This window comes from Eschscholzia californica, unplaced genomic scaffold, assembly GCF_041429995.1.
Source record: "Eschscholzia californica isolate CP2 unplaced genomic scaffold, dmEscCali1.0.p SCAF_6, whole genome shotgun sequence".
Classification (NCBI taxonomy): Eukaryota; Viridiplantae; Streptophyta; class Magnoliopsida; order Ranunculales; family Papaveraceae; genus Eschscholzia; species Eschscholzia californica.
This window is the reverse complement of record NW_028238483.1, coordinates 40247838-40267614: the sequence shown is the minus strand read 5'-3', so window position 1 is coordinate 40267614 and position 19777 is coordinate 40247838. Positions and strand designations below refer to the sequence as shown.

At 38.3% G+C, this 19777-nt stretch overlaps 1 protein-coding gene, 1 long non-coding RNA gene and 1 pseudogene across 2 annotated transcripts; 1 reads left to right on the top strand and 2 right to left on the bottom strand.

Moving 5' to 3' along the window:
- Positions 1 to 30: 30 nt before the first annotated feature.
- On the bottom strand, positions 31 to 4992 carry LOC147534826 (translation initiation factor 3 (IF-3) family protein). The gene is made up of 9 exons (XM_086647107.1): positions 4820 to 4992; positions 4285 to 4771; positions 4088 to 4178; positions 3808 to 3875; positions 3421 to 3519; positions 2934 to 2990; positions 2258 to 2326; positions 1494 to 1556; positions 31 to 1344 (listed from the first exon to the last, which is right to left on the bottom strand). Exons 2-9 carry the CDS (start codon positions 4495 to 4497, stop codon positions 430 to 432), a joined length of 1575 nt encoding a protein of 524 aa, XP_086503233.1. The 5' UTR covers positions 4498 to 4771; positions 4820 to 4992; the 3' UTR covers positions 31 to 429.
- Positions 4993 to 11402: 6410 nt separating this feature from the next.
- LOC147534824 (dynamin-related protein 4C pseudogene) lies at positions 11403 to 19687 on the top strand (annotated as a pseudogene).
- Positions 15668 to 17673, bottom strand: LOC147534825 (uncharacterized). Its single transcript, XR_015228389.1, has 2 exons — positions 17553 to 17673; positions 15668 to 15916 (listed from the first exon to the last, which is right to left on the bottom strand). It is a non-coding gene; the product is annotated as an uncharacterized LOC147534825 (long non-coding RNA).
- Positions 19688 to 19777: the final 90 nt, after the last annotated feature.

Below are 19777 nucleotides of genomic sequence, written 5' to 3'. Positions count from 1 at the left end.
TATTTTTTGATGAAGAAATAAGACATACAATTGGAAATGAAGATTAGAAAACTGTCAACTTATACGTAATGATTTAGTTGTACATTTAGCATTTCTCATGGAGAAAATGGCATCCCATAAAAAATGACCTAACAAGGAACAAAGTACTAGCAAGAAAACCCCAAGGAGAAAATTTTCACTATCCTATAAATTATTTGATCAAAATTTCTCATCTCTCTGGTTTACCTTCTCTAAATAAATCTTATTCTCAATCCAATAAAATCACAAGTAATAATATTAGATGCTTCAGCAAAATGATCTCCCAATAGGTGAAAGAGGAAGGAAGACCAGTAGCCAGTAAGTACTGCAATTGCCTGATCAGCTTAGGTAATCTTCATCTTCTCCGGAACAAAACGATAGATAAAGAAGGCGGTTCAAGCTATCGACTCATCATCCCTCCCTACTCTCTCTAGTTGTTGAACTGAATATACCCCACTTCTTTTCCTCGGTTTCTGGCCTTTGCCCACTCTCTGTTTTCTGTTTTTGTCGGTATGCTTCTGTCGCTGAATTTTGTGTGTTACTGCTACGAGGTGGAGGGTTAACAGGAGCTTTTGGGGCACTGAAAATGCCGTAACTTGGGGATGGCGGAGTTGGAGTTCCTAGTCGACCTTGTCCTTGTTTTAGAGCTTCATCATTTCCTCTGGCTGGGGGAGGAGGAGGCTGCCTTAATTGTGGTCTGTAAGTGGAGCTGCGATTTCCTAACTGCTGATTTTGTTCCGTCGATGGTGGTGGCTGTACCCTAAATGGTGGTACACCTGCAAGGGGTCTGCCAAAATCAGGCTTTTGCTGCGTAAAATTTCCTGGGACTTTTGCGAACACTTTAGGCTCTATCAAAGGAGAAGGTGGTACTTTTGTTGTCACTGTCAGGAGCACTTGTTGAGGATAAGCTGAATTTATGGTTTTTCCATTACCATTATTATTCACATCAAATATTTTTTCGAAATCATCGTTGTTTGCACCAAAAGCTGACCAACCCATTCTACTTTTCTCAAGATTTTTATCTGTACGTTCCAAAGAAGCAACGGATAAATCTGGGCGGTTAGGAACTTCGTCGTCTTCCAGTTCTGAATCAGACTCTGTAGGTATTGAACTCTCTTCGATCTGGTCGGAAGTTTGGACATAATTCACATTGTTGTTGGCTGTTGAAGACGTAGCCCCTTGTTCAGCCTTTGTTGGTTCTGAAACCTTGGCAACTTTCTTGGCAGGCCCATTCTTTGAAGGTCCAAACTTGACGTGCCTGACTATTATATACGCCTGCTTCTTCTCCACTCTTGGACCACTTTCTATGATAGCAACATCCTCTATCTGCAAAAAAGAACGTGCTTCCAATTTCCATAAAGAAAGAAATAATATGTATTCCCCTGAATGAACAGGCTCACCTGTGATTGCTATGTCATGTTGGCTAAATGAACACAAATATGAACAGGAAGACAAAGTAAAGGTTCATTAGTTACCAAAGCGGATAGACGAGCTATGAATCCCCCTAAATCTTGATCCTCTGTGCCCATGGCCATGCACTATATCAATCAGGAAAATATACAAATTAGACTCGACCATAAAGCATATGTAAAGCATAAAATCTTCGGCTTCCAAGAACTTGATTTTCCACAGCATCTTACTTAAGATGGCTTCTTAAATTTTTAATTTTTTGCCGTGTCGAATCCTTCTCATTCCCATAATTTGAGATTTGTTACTAAAACTAAATAAATTTGAGATTCTATTTTGAAAGAAGTTCAGATTTAGAGTATACATTTTAATTATACTTGCACAAAATCGTTTTGGACCATCAATTATCACTCTAGGTTAGTTTGCATACAGTATAGCGGAGTTGGTCCAGAAATAAAAGTAACATAATAATATATAGGACATTAGGATAAGAAAATATATGTGTCGATAGAGAAGTTGTGTTCTGTATCTGACAAATAAGTATCTGAGATTCTTTTATCAGACTGTAGTTTGTTAGTTTGTTTAGAACCAAACATGGGTGGGGGATATACAGTAGCCATACGAGATGCAGAACAAAGAATTTATCAAAGTGGCAATACTTTTATAAAAAAGGGAAATATGTTGGAAGAGTGATTAAAAAATCCCAATTTGAAAAAAAGTGAACCACCATGACCAAATCAAAGTCAGCAATAAGAGACTACTAAACATAAGTTTGTCGAAGAATGCATAATCTGAGAGAGAAGAATGCATCACGAGAGGGGGAGAGAGGTACCTTCACCCGATAACCTTTTTCCATCAATCTTTTTGCTGTATCTGCTTTCATTTGAAGGTCTTTTTGTTCCTGGAAACAGCAGCATTTTGTAATAATATTATAAAACATATCTTGGTTGCAAGGTACAAGATAGTTGAGGCTCCCAACTATCAAGGGCTATTATGTAAAATCTACAAGCTAGAGTAGTGACCTTTACCAAAAGATAACATTGAGAGAGCGAGATTTATTGAAGTAATGGTCGTGCATATGTAACCTCTAGTAGATTGACGCACAGACATCCCATGGAAGATAATATGCTAAAGGTACGAGTCATGGCATAAAATAAAAGTAGAAACCCAGCAAAGCCAACTTTTGAGGCTAACGAGAAAAACTTAGGACAACCATATGATTCAAAGACGTGTTTATGCAATTCTATTATTCCATAAGCACATGATCCTCGTTGTCGCATGGATAGGATAGGGCAAAATTTATTTAACAACTATAAAATCTAGCCTCCAACGACTAGTGTCTAAGTGAAACCATGTTTCCTCAACCTATCCACTTAGGCAGTTTACCTCCTGGTTGGAATTTATTAAACTCACATAAGTTCAACAGATGAATTATACAACAGATCCACAATTATTTATGTGAAAGAACCATAGAGATGCTTGATGAGAACGGAATAACTGTGACTTACCGTTTTTCCTGAAAAACGAACTTCCTTGCAATCTCCTTTGCGCAGTGTCAATTCTGACTGCAAAAAAAATTTCAGTACCGTTAAGTATGTTAAGACTGAAAATATTGATGCTTACACCACACGTGAACTATCTGATTCCTAATCAAATAAGACAATTTACACTAAAAACAACATATTCAAGTGATAATACGTTTAGCTGTAATCTTTACAAAGATTTCTCTACTCTACTTCTCTAGTAATTTTAGTTGAGGATGAAAAGATGTGCATGAGGGGCCGAACAGACAAATCCTTCCCACAGTTTATGTACGATATCTTCAACACTTAGACGCCTTAGTACCTATCAGCTTGTGGAATACCTAATATGTGCATAACAAAGTCATCGAATTTCTTTTCTCATGTAACTCCAAGAATGGGTTGTTTCGACAGTCCTATCTATACGCACGTTACTCCACAAGACCGAAAAGAGTTAAAACATAAAATATTTTACCTTGCCCTTTGTGCGCTCTTTCTCCTGTACTTGTTTTTTGTACTTTTCTCTATGGAAGTCCATAATTTTACAAACAGGTGGGTTTGCAGTTCGTTGAACCTGAAAAATATGAAACTAATGCTTCAGGGAGCCCAAGTATAAGTTATAAACTTATCTTGTCTTCATGTGACAAGGCATCATGAAATTTTCCGATACCAGTGAAATTTTGACACATTATCTTGAAAAGCAATTTATGTTAATCAAGGGACATCAAAGCCAGAAAACTTCAGCAGCTCCTTGACGCCGAATCTCAAAAGGTAGAAACACCACTTGTATGGAAAATTCAATACCGAAAATTTGTATATTTATGTTAATGAGTATGAAAGCGATGATGTTACACCAATGTACCTCAACCAAATCAAGCTTTAGCTTCCTTGCGCGATCCAACGCCTCACGCCTTGAAACAACCGTATGCCCTACAAATCAACGTAAATGATTACATTAATCCATCACATATACTAAATCACGAACCATATGGTGGTTCTTGAACCCTTCAAGCATTTCAAACATCTAAAACCTCCCCCCAAAAGTTAAAGCATTGTGAATGAATTTAACAAAAGATAATTCAACAACTTGATATAATTAACAAACAACGATTCTCACTACAAAAATGGATTAAAATAAACACCTTCTTCGCCAACAAGCCTAACGAATTCGCCGGTAATTTGATTATTAAGCCGAGGTCCATTGAAATCTTTTGTTTCTGGTTTAGGTTTAGCCTGAAATTCAATCAATTGACAATATAAACAAACAATATGACTATATGAGGATTCAAACTAAAATCAAGATAAGATAGAAGTAAAAAAAATAAAGGGGGGATAATACCTGAACTGGAGCAGCAAAAAACCTAAGACCATTGTCAAGATGATTCGGTCTCCAAGAGATGATAGAACTCTTAGGGTTATTACCACTTGAAGTGGTTACTCGTCCAGCTCCAGCAATGAAGTAAGAAGAGGAAAGTTGAGAATACCATCTTCTTTTGAACTGATGAGATATGGATTCTAATCTTAAATGCCTAATTCGATACCAAAAACTCATCTTTCCCAATTTGAAAGATTTCAAATCAAATAAAATTTCAAACAAAACCCTAATCCAACACTTCGAAGCTTTTCTTTATCTTCTGCTTTCTTTCATTAGTTTTAACTAGTTTCTCTCTGAATCGACATCGGCAATGGTGGTAGCAATGACCGTCGGCGGTGTTGTTTCAATGGTGGAGGAAGAAACGACGACGGAACTGGTGTCGTTGACGGTGGCACTATAAATAAGATCCCCCGAAAGAATAACAAAACTAGTCCAGTATGGAGTTAGGCCCCTCAACAAAAAAAATAAAAAAAAATAAAATAGAAGTATGGAGTTAGGCGGGTTGAAGGGGGTTATCACGCTAATTTAGGCTCGGCATAATTCGCTACATCAGCTTTCAGGTTGTGGTCCACTATATTTTTGGGTCAAATAACATTTTTCTTTAGTATTATTGTTTTGAGACGTTCATATCCATCGGACTTGGTGAACATATCTGATGTCGGATTTTCAGTCTTTTTTTTTTTTGAATAGGGTGATTGAATTATAACGAAAAGAGGGACAAAATATGTACAAGCCAAATCGGCAAGAGCGACAAAAAAAGAAGGAAAAAACAAAGAAACAACAAGCAAAAAACAAAACCCTACACCAACGAGATTACATCGATGAAATGAAGCCCCCCAATTCCCCACTATGTCCGAAAACGATCTATATTTGGCCCTCGGATTGTTTCGGCTCCAATGAAACACAAGACATTTAGCTGAAAAAAATTATATCTTCCACAGTCGGATTTTCGGTCTTTTCTCTCACCTTGATGCCTGACCCCCTTTTTTTCACTTGAGTTAGGCTGAAAAATAACTTAAGAGTTTGCGACATGTATTTATCCGTCCAAATAACGTGTAGGTCTATGAGTATCTAACACCTAGCCTCAGACTGCTCGACCTCGCTCTGGTGAAACTAACTCTCCACCATAGTCGTTGCATAGGCATAATGTCTCACCCAAGTATCCATCTTGGTAGACCCGATCACTACTAGTCTAGTCATTAGGGGGAGCCAAATTTTGATTTTATACATTATTTTGATGATGAATAAAAATCTTAAATTCTTTCTACTTTTAACTGGTACGTTTAACTAAAATCAAGATAAAAGTCAAGAACCCCTAACAATAATGACAACAACAACTACAGTCTAATGACCCCAAAAATAGTAAAAACAAAGAACTCATCAACAAAATTCTATTCCACCTCTTATCTCCAACTACAACGATGATGTTCGTCCTTTACTTGGCGTTGTCAATAAACTTCGCCACCTTCAAGTCACGAGTGAAGGAATTCAACTACCAACAATTGTTGTAGTCCCCGATCAATCCACGGGGAAGTCTAGCGTTCTTGAGTCATTAGCAAGTATTAGTCTCCCTCGTGGTCAAGGAATATGTACTCGTGTATCACTCATTATGCGCTTGCAAAACCACTCATCTTGCAAAAAGATGAAGATTTCAAAACCAAGAGATCAAAAGATGATAGATCTTCTAGTTGGATTAATCGTTTTGATAGATTTCTAAGTTTTACTCTTTTTTTTTTTTTTGAAATTGATTACGGTCAACGATAGTCAATACATTTGGCATTCATACATCAAATATGTAATAAGCTCGATAACCGCCCATTCAAACCCTTACAGGATCGGGCTTATAACCCAACTAAACTATGGCCTAAAGTCCAACTACACTATTTTTTTTTGTATGGTCAGCAGGCTTTTTCTAAGGGAAGCCAGAAACCCCCATGTGCCTCGAACCCTGACCTCGAGGTAGTGAAGCAAGAGCTTCACCACTCGGCCAAATATGTAATAAGCTCGATACCCTAATAATCTCAATTCAAATAACTAAAGACTCCACATTATCTGAGATTCGAACTTGGGACTTCAATGACTATCTGGAGTTTATGCCAACACCTTGGAACCACTTGGGCTACCAATTGTTGACGGTTTACTCTTTGTTGGTTAGAAGATTATAGATTGAAAGAAAAAGTAGAGAGAGAAAGTTACTGAAGAAGAAGGGGGTGCTTGGGGGCGCCTAACGCAAAATGCTATTCTCTGTACGGAAACGCCTATAGAAGGAGACCCCTACAATAATTTAAGGAGGCCCCTACGAACGCACCCTTCATCTTATTTGTTTTCCAACCAGACCATGTTGATATACAATGGTTCAACAAAAAAAATATTGATATACAATGTGCTATTTAGATATGTGGTGCCCCTAAAGTAATTGGAAGAGAGCACAAACGAAAGAATAAAAGAAATCAATCTTCAGATTTTCCCCAAGGACGATAATTTATTTAAGTGAAAAAACTGATAAACGACAACTTCAGCGATGAAATTACACATTAGCTGCAAATACATCTTTCTTTCGAAAGTATTAAATATTAGTTAATTTCGCGATCGCATTTGTAGATGCATCTGTATGGACAATACACCGCTGCAAATCACCAAGTTTGAGAAAATGTGTTAGTATGATCATAATAATCGAAAAAAAAAAACTAGTTTTAGAACCAAATTTTGTGTAAAAGTTTTTCTGACATTGAATAATACCAAAGTAGATAGATAAAGAAGGGCCTTACACAGGGCCGGCCTTGAGGGGCAAGCGAGCAAAGCCTCGCTTCGGGCTCCCAAGGCCAAAGGGCCTCACGAAAGGTAGAAAATTAAGAATCGAAGGGGCCCCAATTTTTGTATCTTTACACAAACAATGATCAAACATGACAAGAAATTAACATCAGCTCAATTGGTACAAAACATTTTAAGCAGTCCAAACAACCCATGTTCGATCTCAAGCATAAGCAGTTTTTTTCTTATTAATTTTTCTTTGGGAGATTTTGACCTACACCCCCACTATTATATCAATATTAGGACTACACCCCCGTTTTTTTAAAACTTTTGATTTATACCCCCACGTGGACGGAAACTGTTATTTCGTGGTTAAGTTGAGTGTGTGAGAAACACACGTGCCAACCAGGACGGTTTTTCCCCTGTAAAGTTTCTCTCTCTAAACTATTATCTTTATCGACCCAAAATTTTCTCAGCTCTTTCTCTCAATCCTCCATCACTCTTCTCTTCCCAATCTTTAAAAAAGTCATGGGAGTGTACAATCTGTATGATAAATGTGTTTATAAGGCATCTCACGAGCTTCATATCCAAGCTCAAAAGCTTCTGTACAAACAACAATGATATTTAATGGAGATATGGGTATCACCTATTTGAGTGGTGCCATTGATTCAACTGTTGCTTTTATTGTTTGAGGGCAATCACATGGATTTTCAATGCCATTGATCTCAGTTTGTGATAATTGATCCCATTACTAAATCGAACATATTTGAGGATGCTAGTACCATTAACCGGCACCACCATGGTTGATTCCACATGAAATTTCCTCTTTTTTCCACCCTAGATTCAACATCACCACCGCCGCCGCCACATTCGTTAGGGGGGTAGTGGAGCGGGACTTTCATAGACAAAATGTCCCGTAGACATTTCAAGACATTTCGGATGAGTTATTATAGACAACATGTGTTCATAGACATTTTCAAGACATTGAGAGTTTGTAGACAAAATGTCTTTATAGACATTTCAAGACATTTGATCCATAGACAAAATGTCCTGGGGACATTTTAAGATCTTGAGTCCATTGACAAAATGTGTAATGCATATTATATTTGTGCTAATCAAAAATATATTATTCGACTTTTGTAGACATCTATGAATATTTGTGGACATTGATGGACATTTGGTAGACATTTATTATTTTAATATTATTATTATTATTTAATCACATGAAATAATATATTAATACTAACATTTCAAAAATATATTTTTCGACTTTCGTAAACATCTGTGAATATTTGTGGACATTGATGGACATTTGGTAGATATTTATTATTTTAATATTATTATTATTTTTTAATTACATGAAATAATATATTTATACTAACATTTCAAAAATATATTTTTCGACTTTCGTAGACATCTGTAAATATTGTGGACATTGATGGACATTTGGTAGACATTTACTATTTTAATATTATTATTATTGTTTAATCACATGAAATAATATGTTTATACTAACATTTCAAAAATATATTTTTCGACTTTCGTAGACATCTGTGAATATTTGTGGACATTGATGGACATTTGGTAGACATTTATTATTTTAATATTATTATTATTGTTTAATCACATGAAATAATATATTTATATTAACATTTCAAAAATATATTTTTCGACTTTCGTAAACATCTGTGAATATTTGTGGACATTGATGGACATTTGGTAGACATTTATTATTTTAATATTATTATTGTTTTTTGATCACATGATGGACTTCAAATGTCTCTTGTTTTTTGAAAGACATTTTGGCTTCCAAATTTGTCCCAAATCCTTCACAAATTCATCAAACTATGAAGTCCACCAAAGTCTGAAACATATTTTGTCTACAATCGAATGCCTCGGACTTTCATAGACTCTCAAATGTCTGGATTTGAATGCCTCAGACTTTCGTAGACTCTCAAATGTCTGGATTTGAATGCCTCAGACTTTCGTGGACTCTCAAATGTCTGGATTTGAATGCCTCAGACTTTCGCGGACTCTCAAGAGTCCGCGAAAGTCTTGCTCCACTACCCCCCCCCCCCAAGTCCTCGAAGAACATTTACGTGATCAAATGGAGATTGATCACCTCTAGTCCCCGAAGAACAATTTTCTCTTTTCGCTCCAGAACCCTAACGAATCGACTGCATCAATAAGAAGACCATGGTGAAGCAGTTAGTTGAAATAAATATAAAACCTTACAAATCCAATTTTTGTAATCAAACCGATCCTGAAATGAAATCATACACTCGGTTTGAACTCAAAATCAAAATCTAGTAAGGAACTACTTGTTTCTCTAACTTTATCTCTCTAGCTTCAATCGAAATCAAAATCCATTAAGCTTGTGGTATTTGGGTGATGGATACAATTAGAAGTTTTAAAGAATTTTTGGAGAGTGGATGAAATTATACCTGTTGATCTGAGTTGGATTTCATTTGGATGAAACTTAGGTTCAAAGATTTGTTAGAGAGTGGGAACAAGGAAGTATTGGGTATGAAGTTCTTACTTTTGGAGATTTAAAAGATTTCCCTGAAGATAGTTGTTCATATGCCATTAATAGTAGTGGGCGATGAAGATGAAGAAGACGATGTTGGTAGTGGTCGGAGAAGATGACGATGACATTGGTGGTCGGTCGATGAAGGTGGTTGTGGTGATGGAGGTGATTAGAGATGATTAAGGAAAGAAGAAGATGGGCTTAAGTTGAAAATTGAAATTTAACGAGGGTATTTTTGTCTTTATTCACATGTGTCTTTGGCACACGTTTTACTTAATCCCAAGTTGACGGTTTCCATCCACGTGGGGGTGTAAATCAAAAGTTTTTAAAAAACGGGGGTGTAGTCCTAATATTGTTACAATAGTGGGGGTGTATGTCAAAATCTCCCTTTTTCTTTTCTACTTTAGTTGATTTCTACCACCACCACAACTACTAAACCTCCACATTGTACCTCCACTACTACACCCACGGTTATTAAACCTCTACCACTATCTCTATCATCACCACCACCATTAAACTGTAGATTTAGAAAAAAAAATTCTTCGGTTGACACTTCTACTACCACAACGATTACTAAACCTACACTACCACCACCACAATCACTAAACCTCTACCATTGTAGCTCCACTACCACCACCATCACAACCACGACTACTACCATTACTAAACCTCAACACCACAACTACAACCATTATAAAACCTCCAGGGCCACAATCATAATCAAACCGCAATCAACACTATCCCCTTAAACACAAAAAAGAAGGTTGAAACTTATTGATTTTTTTTGGAGAATCATTATCTAATATATATTTTTTCGGTTTAAAAAAATACTAAACAATATACTGATTCACCGAATTCTGAATTCGCTGAACCACTTAATTGTGAGGTTGTTCATAGACCGACAAGGGCTCTCCACGAACCCATGCCGATTTACGAGTAACTCAACCAAATCATTCAATTCAGAGTGCAAATTAATTGTGAACACAAGTTTCATGTTTAAATCTCACATTATGTGCAAAGAAAGCACAAAAAGTTCTGATGTACAAATTTTTTTTCTTGTAAAACGTGTATAGGCCCCATTTTTAAAACTCGCTTCGGGCCTCCAAAATCTCAGGACCGGCCCTGGCCTTACATGTGCCACATCGGCTGATACATTTGAGTTTACACAAAGTTTTCTTGTCCAAACTTTTCATGTCTATTGCCGAAGCTTGTTGATTGAACAGGGCTAGCATAACAAGTACTACCATAAAAAACATAGCTACAGTTATCATCTTCTTACCAACTTGCCTCTCCATATCTTCTTCCAAAACAAAACAACAATTTTGTTTTGGATCAAGCTTTCTATATAATTTCTCTCTAGGTTTCCGATGTGATGGGCTTATTTATATTACTAAGATGGTGTTGAAATAATCTTCAAATGTTCATCACTTTTTGGTTAACAAAATCCCCAAGATTTATCTACTTAAAAATAAAATCTCCAACATTTATCTACTTAAAATAAAATCTACTCCGTAATAGATTTCGGTAACTCTTGTACTCAGAGCCAAGAAGGTTCTGACATTGGTCAAAGCCCGACATCTATAGGCTCTTGGACTCACCTGTCCGAGGCCTAAAGCATGACATCGGACTAGGTCCAATCCGAAAGTAGTCAATTGTCTAGTCCGACTAGCCACGGACTAGGCCCAGTTCGAGGCCGTGTTTTGGGCCTCAGACACTGTCAGTCTGAGCCCAGCCGGATTAGCGTCTAACCTTTTTTTTTTTTTGAGAGAAACGAGAATTACAATCCAACAATTACATGGTTACGATGTTTTTGTCTCCTTGGAGTAAAAAAAAAGGAACTCATCAACAAAATTTTATTCCACCTCTTATCTCCAACTACAACGATCGTGTTCGTCCTTTACTTGACGTTGTCGATAAACTTCGCCACCTTCAAGTCATGAGTGAAGGAATTCAACTACCAACAATTGTCGTAGTTGGCGATCAATCCTCGGGGAAGTCTAGCGTTCTTAAGTGTTGCATTGGAGATGCTCTTAGAGCATCTCCAATGGGACACTCAATCTCTAACACTTAGAGTGCCACATATGACTTTTTAGAGTTTTTGTTAAAAAATCATCTCCAATGGAACACTTTGTTACACACTCTATTATGAGTTTGACACATTTATTATAGAGTGTCTAGAGAGAGAATCTCTAAAATGAGAGTGTCTACTTGAGACTCTCTAAGTGTTACTTTATTATTTCAACCAATAGAAAACGTTGTTTTTCAACTACTTTTTATCTATTGAATTGAAGAGGGACATGTGTATTAAGTAAGAGATTTTAGAGATCTCCATTGGAGACCAAACAAATGTAGTCTCTATATTGACACTAGGAAAAAGAATCTTTATTTGACACTTGACAACTAGATTTTTAGAGTGTTTATTAGAGTGTCCCATTGGAGATGCTCTTAGATACCAAACCTCAATTGTATCCGACATGCCCCAAAACTCATGGGGGACCACTTGCCTCTTTGCATTCTTTTCTTGAAAGATTGGAACGCATTCTTTACATTGAACATGGCGTGACTCTTCAATTCTATACTTAACTCTTTGACTTCCCCAACCCCACTACAAATTTCAACTCTAAGGTTGGAAATATGAAAACCCATCCTAGCAACTTCTCTTCTCTTCAGTTCTCTTTCTTTGATCTCTAGTTCTCAATGGCTACTCTAAGAGGCAGAGGAGCGAAACGCAGAAAAACTGACCCAAGTGGTGATAAAACTCAGCAGATTATAACCTCTAACAACAATGACTGTGAAGTGGATTAACCCACTTTGATTATGATAGAACCGAGAGGAATGGAGAGAGAGAGAGAGTAGTTCGGTCGACAGAGAGAGATAGAGGGAGAGAAAGTGAAACCAAAGTAAATGAGTAAACTCAATGATATTTCTCTGTAAGTTATTAGGGTTACAATTGAAACTATATATAGGTTAACAAAGATAAGTACAACTAAGGATACAAAAGATATTTACCAAGATACAAAAGATATTTACCAAATCTAAGTTGGTTAAGATCATGGAGGAGATCTTGTTTGCATGGGTTGCATGGGTCGGCTCCTTGATATCGCCGGTTTGGTGCTTGTGTCGGGTATGTGGGTGAGAGACCCATAATACTCCCCCTCAAGTTGGAGCGGAAATAGAAAGGACGCCCAACTTGCCAATAATCTTCGAAAACGCATCAGCTCCTAAAGGTTTGGTGAATATATCTGCAAGTTGATCCGTTGTCGGTGTAAACTTTGTTACAATAAGGTTGGTTTTGAGCTTTTCCCGTACCAGATGACAATCTATTTCAATGTGCTTCGTTCGTTCGTGGAATACTGGATTGTCGGCTATGTGAAGGGCTGCTCGATTGTCACAGTGGACCGTCATAGGAGAAGGATGATCGACTCCGAGGTCTTTAAGAAGATATTTGAGCCATTGTAGCTCACAAGTAAGAGTTGCCAAAGCACGGTATTCTGCTTCTGCGGAGGAGCGTGCTATAGTATGTTGTTTCTTTGATTTCCACGATAATGGACTTGATCCAAGCATCGTGAAGTAACCTGTCGTTGAACGACGAGAGGAAGGGCAACCAGCCCAATCTGAATCACAATAGCCAGAAACATGGAGTGAGCTGGTTGCGGAGAGAAAAATACCGTGATCCAAAGTTCCTTTAATGTAACGTAGGACTCGGTTAGCAGCTTCTAAGTGAGCAGTGGTTGGTTGCTGCATAAATTGGCTTAAGTTATTGACCGCAAATGAAATATCAGGTCGTGTAACTGTAAGATAAATTAAGCGACCCATTAGTCTTCTAAATGGAGTCGGATCTGGAATATTGATTCCATCCGTTGATTTGAGACGGAGTTTTTGTTCCATGGGAAATGAAGAAGGCCGGGCTGCAGTCAGACCCGAATCCTGAAGAATGTCAAGGGCATATTTTCTCTGACAAAGAAAAATGCCTGAAGAAGAGCGGGAAACTTCTATTCCTAAGAAATACTTAAGAAAACCAAGATTTTTAAGGGAAAATGTATCCCCAAGAAAGGATTTAAGCTTGGAAATGGCCATTTCATTATTACCTGTGATAATAATGTCGTCCACATAGACCAGTACATGAATAATTATGTCTGCTTTGAAGTAAGAGAAAAGGGAATAGTCTGATAGGGACTGTTTAAATCCTTTTTGTAAAAGAACTGAAGAAAATTTAGAGAACCATTGCCTAGACGCTTGTTTGAGGCCGTATATTGATTTATTCAGGCGACAAACACGTGTCTCCCCCTTGTTGGAATAACCCGGAGGTAATTTCATGTATACTTCCTCATTTAAGTCGCCTTGAAGAAAGGCGTTATTAACATCTAGTTGATGAAGAGACCAATTTTTGATGGCTGCAATGGAGAGGAGAACACGAACTGTTACTAATTTAGCAACCGGAGCGAATGTGTCATGATAATCTAGCCCTTCTATTTGCGTATAGCCTTTGGCGACTAGCCTGGCTTTGTAACGTTCGATCGAGCCATCGGGTTTAAATTTTATCTTGTAAACCCATTTACAACCTATGGGACGTTTGTTCATAGGGAGAGGGACAAGTGACCATGTATTGTTTGATTCCAAGGCCTCAATTTCTCTGGTCATAGCCTCTTTCCAATGTGGGAATTTCATGGCCTGAGAAAATGATGAGGGTTCATTTTCCGAAAGGACTGAGGCAAGGAAGATTTTGTGATCCGAAGATAAGAATTTATCGGAAAGAGAATGTGATAAAGGATAAGGAATATCAGAGTTTGAATTGGAGAATGGGAAAGTCGGAGTGGCACATACATAATCGTCCAAATGAGGAGGTGGACGCCGGATTCTAGAGGGACGAGTTGTGTCCACTTCCTCGGTGACTGGAATTGGGTCAGTGGTGACCAAAGATTCGTCGGAAATAGGAATCACAGAGGGATTCTCGATCGGTTGGGAAGCACGATTCGAAGAACTGGCCGAGGTGCCTATAGAATCAGTGGGAAGTGATGGGAGGACCGGGGTTGCGGTGTCTGCAGAACGATCGTCTGAGTCAGCTAAAATGGCTGAGGGCACCACAGGTGATGACGGCCCTGAGGTCTGGTCAGTTCTTATCGGCACTCCAGTGAGTGGTCGTGTCAAAGAGGAACTCTCTGTGGGCACCCCAGTGACTGGTAAGGCCGAAGGATGGACTGTTGGAAAGTTGAATGTGCCATCATCTTCTATAGAAATGAAGGGACGTTGTAGTTCTTGTGTGTTACAAGGATTAGATGACATTGGAAACGTGGATTCGTGAAAGACCACATCACGAGAGATGACCATACGGCGGGATCGTAAGTCAAACAATTTGAACCCTTTTTGTCCATGTGGGTAACCTAAAAAAATTGCCGGATTGGCACGAGGATCCATTTTGGTAGCGGGTTTTGGTGTTCGTACAAAACACAGACAACCAAATACCCGAAAGTTAGAGAAGGTAGGTGGTGATCCAAGTAATTTCTCATGTGGAGAAAGACCATTAAGAACCGGTGTTGGTAATTTATTAATTAAATAGATGGCCGTTAAGACGCATTCACCCCAAAAGGATAATGGAAGACTTGCTTGAAGTCGGAGGGATCTTGCAACTTCTAAAATGTGTCGGTGCTTACGCTCAACGACACCATTTTGTTGCGGAGTGTAAGTGCAACTACGTTGGTGTAATATTCCTTGAGTGGAAAACCAATTTTGTAGTTCCTTGTTCATAAATTCCGTTCCATTATCGGAACGAAATATTTGAATTTGAGGAAATAGAGTATTACCATTCCCCGAAGAAATAGAATGGATTCTTTTATTGAATTGGGTCGTTACGTAATTAAAAAAATGTGTGATCCAATTTGTAGTGTCCGATTTATTATGCATTAAATATATCCATGTACACCTAGAAAAATCATCGATTAAGGTGAGGAAATAGCGACACCCGGACGTGGAAGGAGTCGAAAATGGTCCCCACACGTCCGCGTGGATAAGTTGAAATGGGTGAGTGGATTTAGATGTGCTAAGTGGGAAGGGTAATCGTGTTTGTTTGGATTGTGGACAAATTACACACGGAACTTTATTATTATTCATAATAGTAGAACGCATACAAGGAATACGGGAAATAAAATACTTATAACGAGAAACCGAAGGGTGACCTAACCTCCAATGCCATAAATCAAAAGAACTAATATTATTACTACTAATAGAACTAGAAATTGAAAAGATCCTAGGTTCCGTGCGAAGTAAGTATAGTCCTTCGTGACATTCACCAAGTCCAATCGTCCTTGTCCTCCGTAGGTCCTGAAAGACACAATGAGAAGATCGAAAAATTACTTCACAATTAAGTGATTTAGTAGTTTCGGAAACGGAGATGAGGTTAAATTTAAAAGAGGGTATATGAAGAACATTACGGAGAAACAATGTAGGAGTGAATTTAATTGAACCTATATTGTGAACTCTTACTCGAGTACCATCGGGTAGTCGAACAAAATAATTGTCGGGAGCCAATGAGTAGGATGAAAAATAAGAAAGATCGGAACAAATGTTTTTAGCCGCCCCCGAGTCAACAACCCAAGTAGCGAACAAAGGAGAAGACGTACCTGTCATGTTGACCGCCGGGTCTTGCATAGTGGAGGTGCCTGTAGACAGTGACATTTGAGTATTTCTTTGCTGGTCCAGGAGTGTCAATAGGTATTTGTATTGATCAAGTGACATGGTTGTTGCTGCAGGCACCCCTGCGTCAGGAGCAATGGAGGAAACCGTGGCTGCCAATGGACCGGTTTTGGTCTTTGGTGGGTAACCATGTAACTTGTAACAAGTCTGTTGAAGGTGACCATGAAGTTTGCAAAAATCACAGAATGGACGAGGTCGTTTCGGACGAGGTTTATCAAAGGAGTCCACACGGTTTCCAAACCGAGAGTTGTTATGACCGACGGCTAAAGAAGCCGATTCAACATCAATGACGGAAGAGTTCACGATGTTTTGTTGAATCTCTTCTTGTTTAACAAGAGAGTGGATCTTCAAAAGTGATGGAAAAGGATCCATAAGCAATACCTGACTTCGAATAGCCGAGAACCGGTCGTGAAGACCTTGGAGGAATTCCATGGCACGATCCTGGTTAGTTCGATCGAGGATCGATTTGCCATGACTACAAATACACGGATCAATAGCCATTAAAGACAATAACTCGTCTTGAAGAGACTTAAGACGAGTAAAATAAGAAGAGACATCGGAAGTTTCTTGTTTAAGTGACGAAATCGCTCTTTTAAGTTGAAACACTTTTGGAGCGTTCGTTTGATAAAACCTATCGTATAAATTTTTCCATATGTCTGAGGCAACATCATCATAAAGGACAGATTGACGGAGATCGGGAGCAATGGAATTTGTGATCCAACTAACCACCAAATCGTTACAACGTTCCCACGAGTGGAGGTCGTTTGGATTGGTTGGTTTTGGAATGGTTCCATTGACAAAGCCGAGCTTGTCTTTAGCTCGTAAAGCTTTGGTCATACCTCGAGACCAAGACGGATAGTTATCTCCACTAAGTAGAGGCGTTATCATCACCGTAGTTGGTGAGTCGGAAGGATGAACATCATAAGGAGATAGAACTCGGTTAGGAGCTTGCATAATTGATTCAGAGGTGATATCTTCTGGAGTTGTCATTGAAAAAAAAATGAGAGAAATGGCTCTGATACCATGTGAAGTGGATTAACCCACTTTGATTATGATAGAACCGAGAGGAATGGAGAGAGAGAGAGAGTAGTTCGGTCGACAGAGAGAGATAGAGGGAGAGAAAGTGAAACCAAAGTAAATGAGTAAACTCAATGATATTTCTCTGTAAGTTATTAGGGTTACAATTGAAACTATATATAGGTTAACAAAGATAAGTACAACTAAGGATACAAAAGATATTTACCAAGATACAAAAGATATTTACCAAATCTAAGTTGGTTAAGATCATGGAGGAGATCTTGTTTGCATGGGTTGCATGGGTCGGCTCCTTGATATCGCCGGTTTGGTGCTTGTGTCGGGTATGTGGGTGAGAGACCCATAATAATGACAACAACAACTACAGTCTTAGGACCCCAAAAGTAGTAAAAAAAGGAACTCATCAACAAAATTCTATTCCACCTATTATCTCCAAGACTCCAACTACAACGATCGTGTTCGTCCTTTACTTGACGCTGTCGATAAACTTCGTCACCTTCAAGTCATGAGTGAAGGAATTCAACTACCCACAATTGTTGTAGTTGGTGATCAATCCTCTGGGAAGTCGAGTGTTCTTGAGTCATTAGCTGGTATTAGTCTTCCACGTGGTCAAGGAATATGTACTCGCGTACCGCTCATTATGCGCCTACAAAATCACTCGTCTCCTCAACCTAAATTGCAGTTGGAATATCTTGGAAAAGTAGTGCCTACTGATGAGGCTAATATTTCTGAAGCTATTTGCTCTGCAACCAAAGAGATTGCGGGAAAAGGTAAGTGTATTTCCGACACTCCGCTTACTCTTGTTGTTAATAAGAATGGAGTTCCTGATTTAACCATGGTTGATTTGCCCGGTATTACTCGAGTTCCTGTTCATGGTCAGCCAGAAGACATATATGAACAAGTTAGTACCATTATCATGAAGTATATTAGCCCTAAAGAAAGTATAATTCTCAATGTGTTAACTGCTACTGTCGATTTCTCTACCTGTGAGTCGATTAGAATGTTTCAGAAAGTTGATAAAACTGGTGAGAGAACTTTGGCTGTGGTTACTAAAGTCGATAAGTCGCCAGAAGGGTTACTTGAAAAAGTTACAGCTGATGATGTTAACATTGGTCTTGGTTATGTTTGTGTGAGAAACCGTATCGGCGATGAGAGCTATGAAGATGCAAGATTGGAAGAAAGTAGGTTATTTCAGTCTCACCCACTTCTGTCTAAAATTGATAAGTCTATTGTGGTGTTCCTGTTTTAGCTGAAAGATTAGTTCAAATTCAGGCAACTAGTATAGCTAAGTTCTTACCTGATATTGTGAGGAAGATATCAGAGAAACTGAACCAAAATGTATCAGAGCTCGATAATATGCCTAGAAATCTTTCTAGTATAGCCGATGCTATGACCGCTTTTATGTGTGTTCTTGGATCGGCTAAGGAGAGTTTGAGAAACATTCTTATCAGTGGGGAGTACAAAGAATTTCCAGATGAATCGAAGATGCATTGTACTGCTCGCTTATCTGAGATGCTCGATAGTTACTCTAAAGAGCTGGAGTCGAAGTCTTCTGAGAAGAGTAAGGATAGGTTTTTAGTGGAAGAAATCAAAGTGTTAGAGGAAGCAAAAGGGATTCATCTTCCTAAATTCCTTTCTCGTTCGGCTTTTCTAACACTCCTGGAGAGAAAAGTAAGTGAAGTAGCGGGAACTCCTATTGAATTTGCTAAAAAGGTCTGGAGCTATGTCGAAAATGTGTTTGTTCGTGTGTTGGTTATGAAGTCCGAAAACTACCCACAGCTTCAATCTTTGATGAGATCGGCCGCTCATAATCTGATGTCTAAGGTACGGAAGAAATCCATAAGCAGAGTGATGGAGATAATTGAGATGGAGAAAATGACAGACTATAGTTGTAATCCTCAGTACATAGAGACATGTGATATATTGATGTTGGAACAACAGAAATTCATTGAGTATATGAATGACAAGTCGAAACCGAAAAAGATGAAGTTGAAGATGATAGGTAATGTTGAATTTGGCCATTTGCAGGATAGTGCATTAGTTCAATAGGCATTTGACATGAAAATGAGATTGATAGCTTACTGGGAGATTGTTCGAAGAAGGTTAGTCGACAATTTGGCATTACACCTGCGTTTTGAGATACATAGTTTAATAAACAAAGAGATGGAAGAGGAGATTGTGAATGAGATGATGGGTGGTAAAAGTGGTGGTGGTGGTGGTATTGAAATGATGCTAGAGGAATCCCCTTCAGTGGCGACAAAACGTCGAAAGTTGAATCGAAGTATTAAACTACTCGGGGACTCGAAAGATGTTCTGGCCAAGATAATGGATCGGATTGCAGTTTATGGTGAAAGTTCAAAATAGCTTTCTATCTCTTGGGTAGTTGTATGGTTCTTGGTGTCTAGTGTTTGGTTGGGAGTACTTTCTAATTTGTTTTCATGTTATCTTCTTGTT

What these genes read in the sequence shown, in the direction of transcription:
- LOC147534826 (XM_086647107.1), bottom strand. Translation starts at nt 4,497, where the DNA reads ATGAGTTTTTGGTATCGAATTAGGCATTTAAGATTAGAATCCATATCT. An exon ending in AAGAGCGCACAAAGGGCAAG is followed by an intron (nt 2,991 to 3,420) that starts GTAAAATATTTT and finishes TTTTTTTTGCAG; the next exon opens with TCAGAATTGACACTGCGCAA. An exon ending in TAGCTCGTCTATCCGCTTTG is followed by an intron (nt 1,345 to 1,493) that starts GTAACTAATGAA and finishes TCTTTTTTGCAG; the next exon opens with ATAGAGGATGTTGCTATCAT.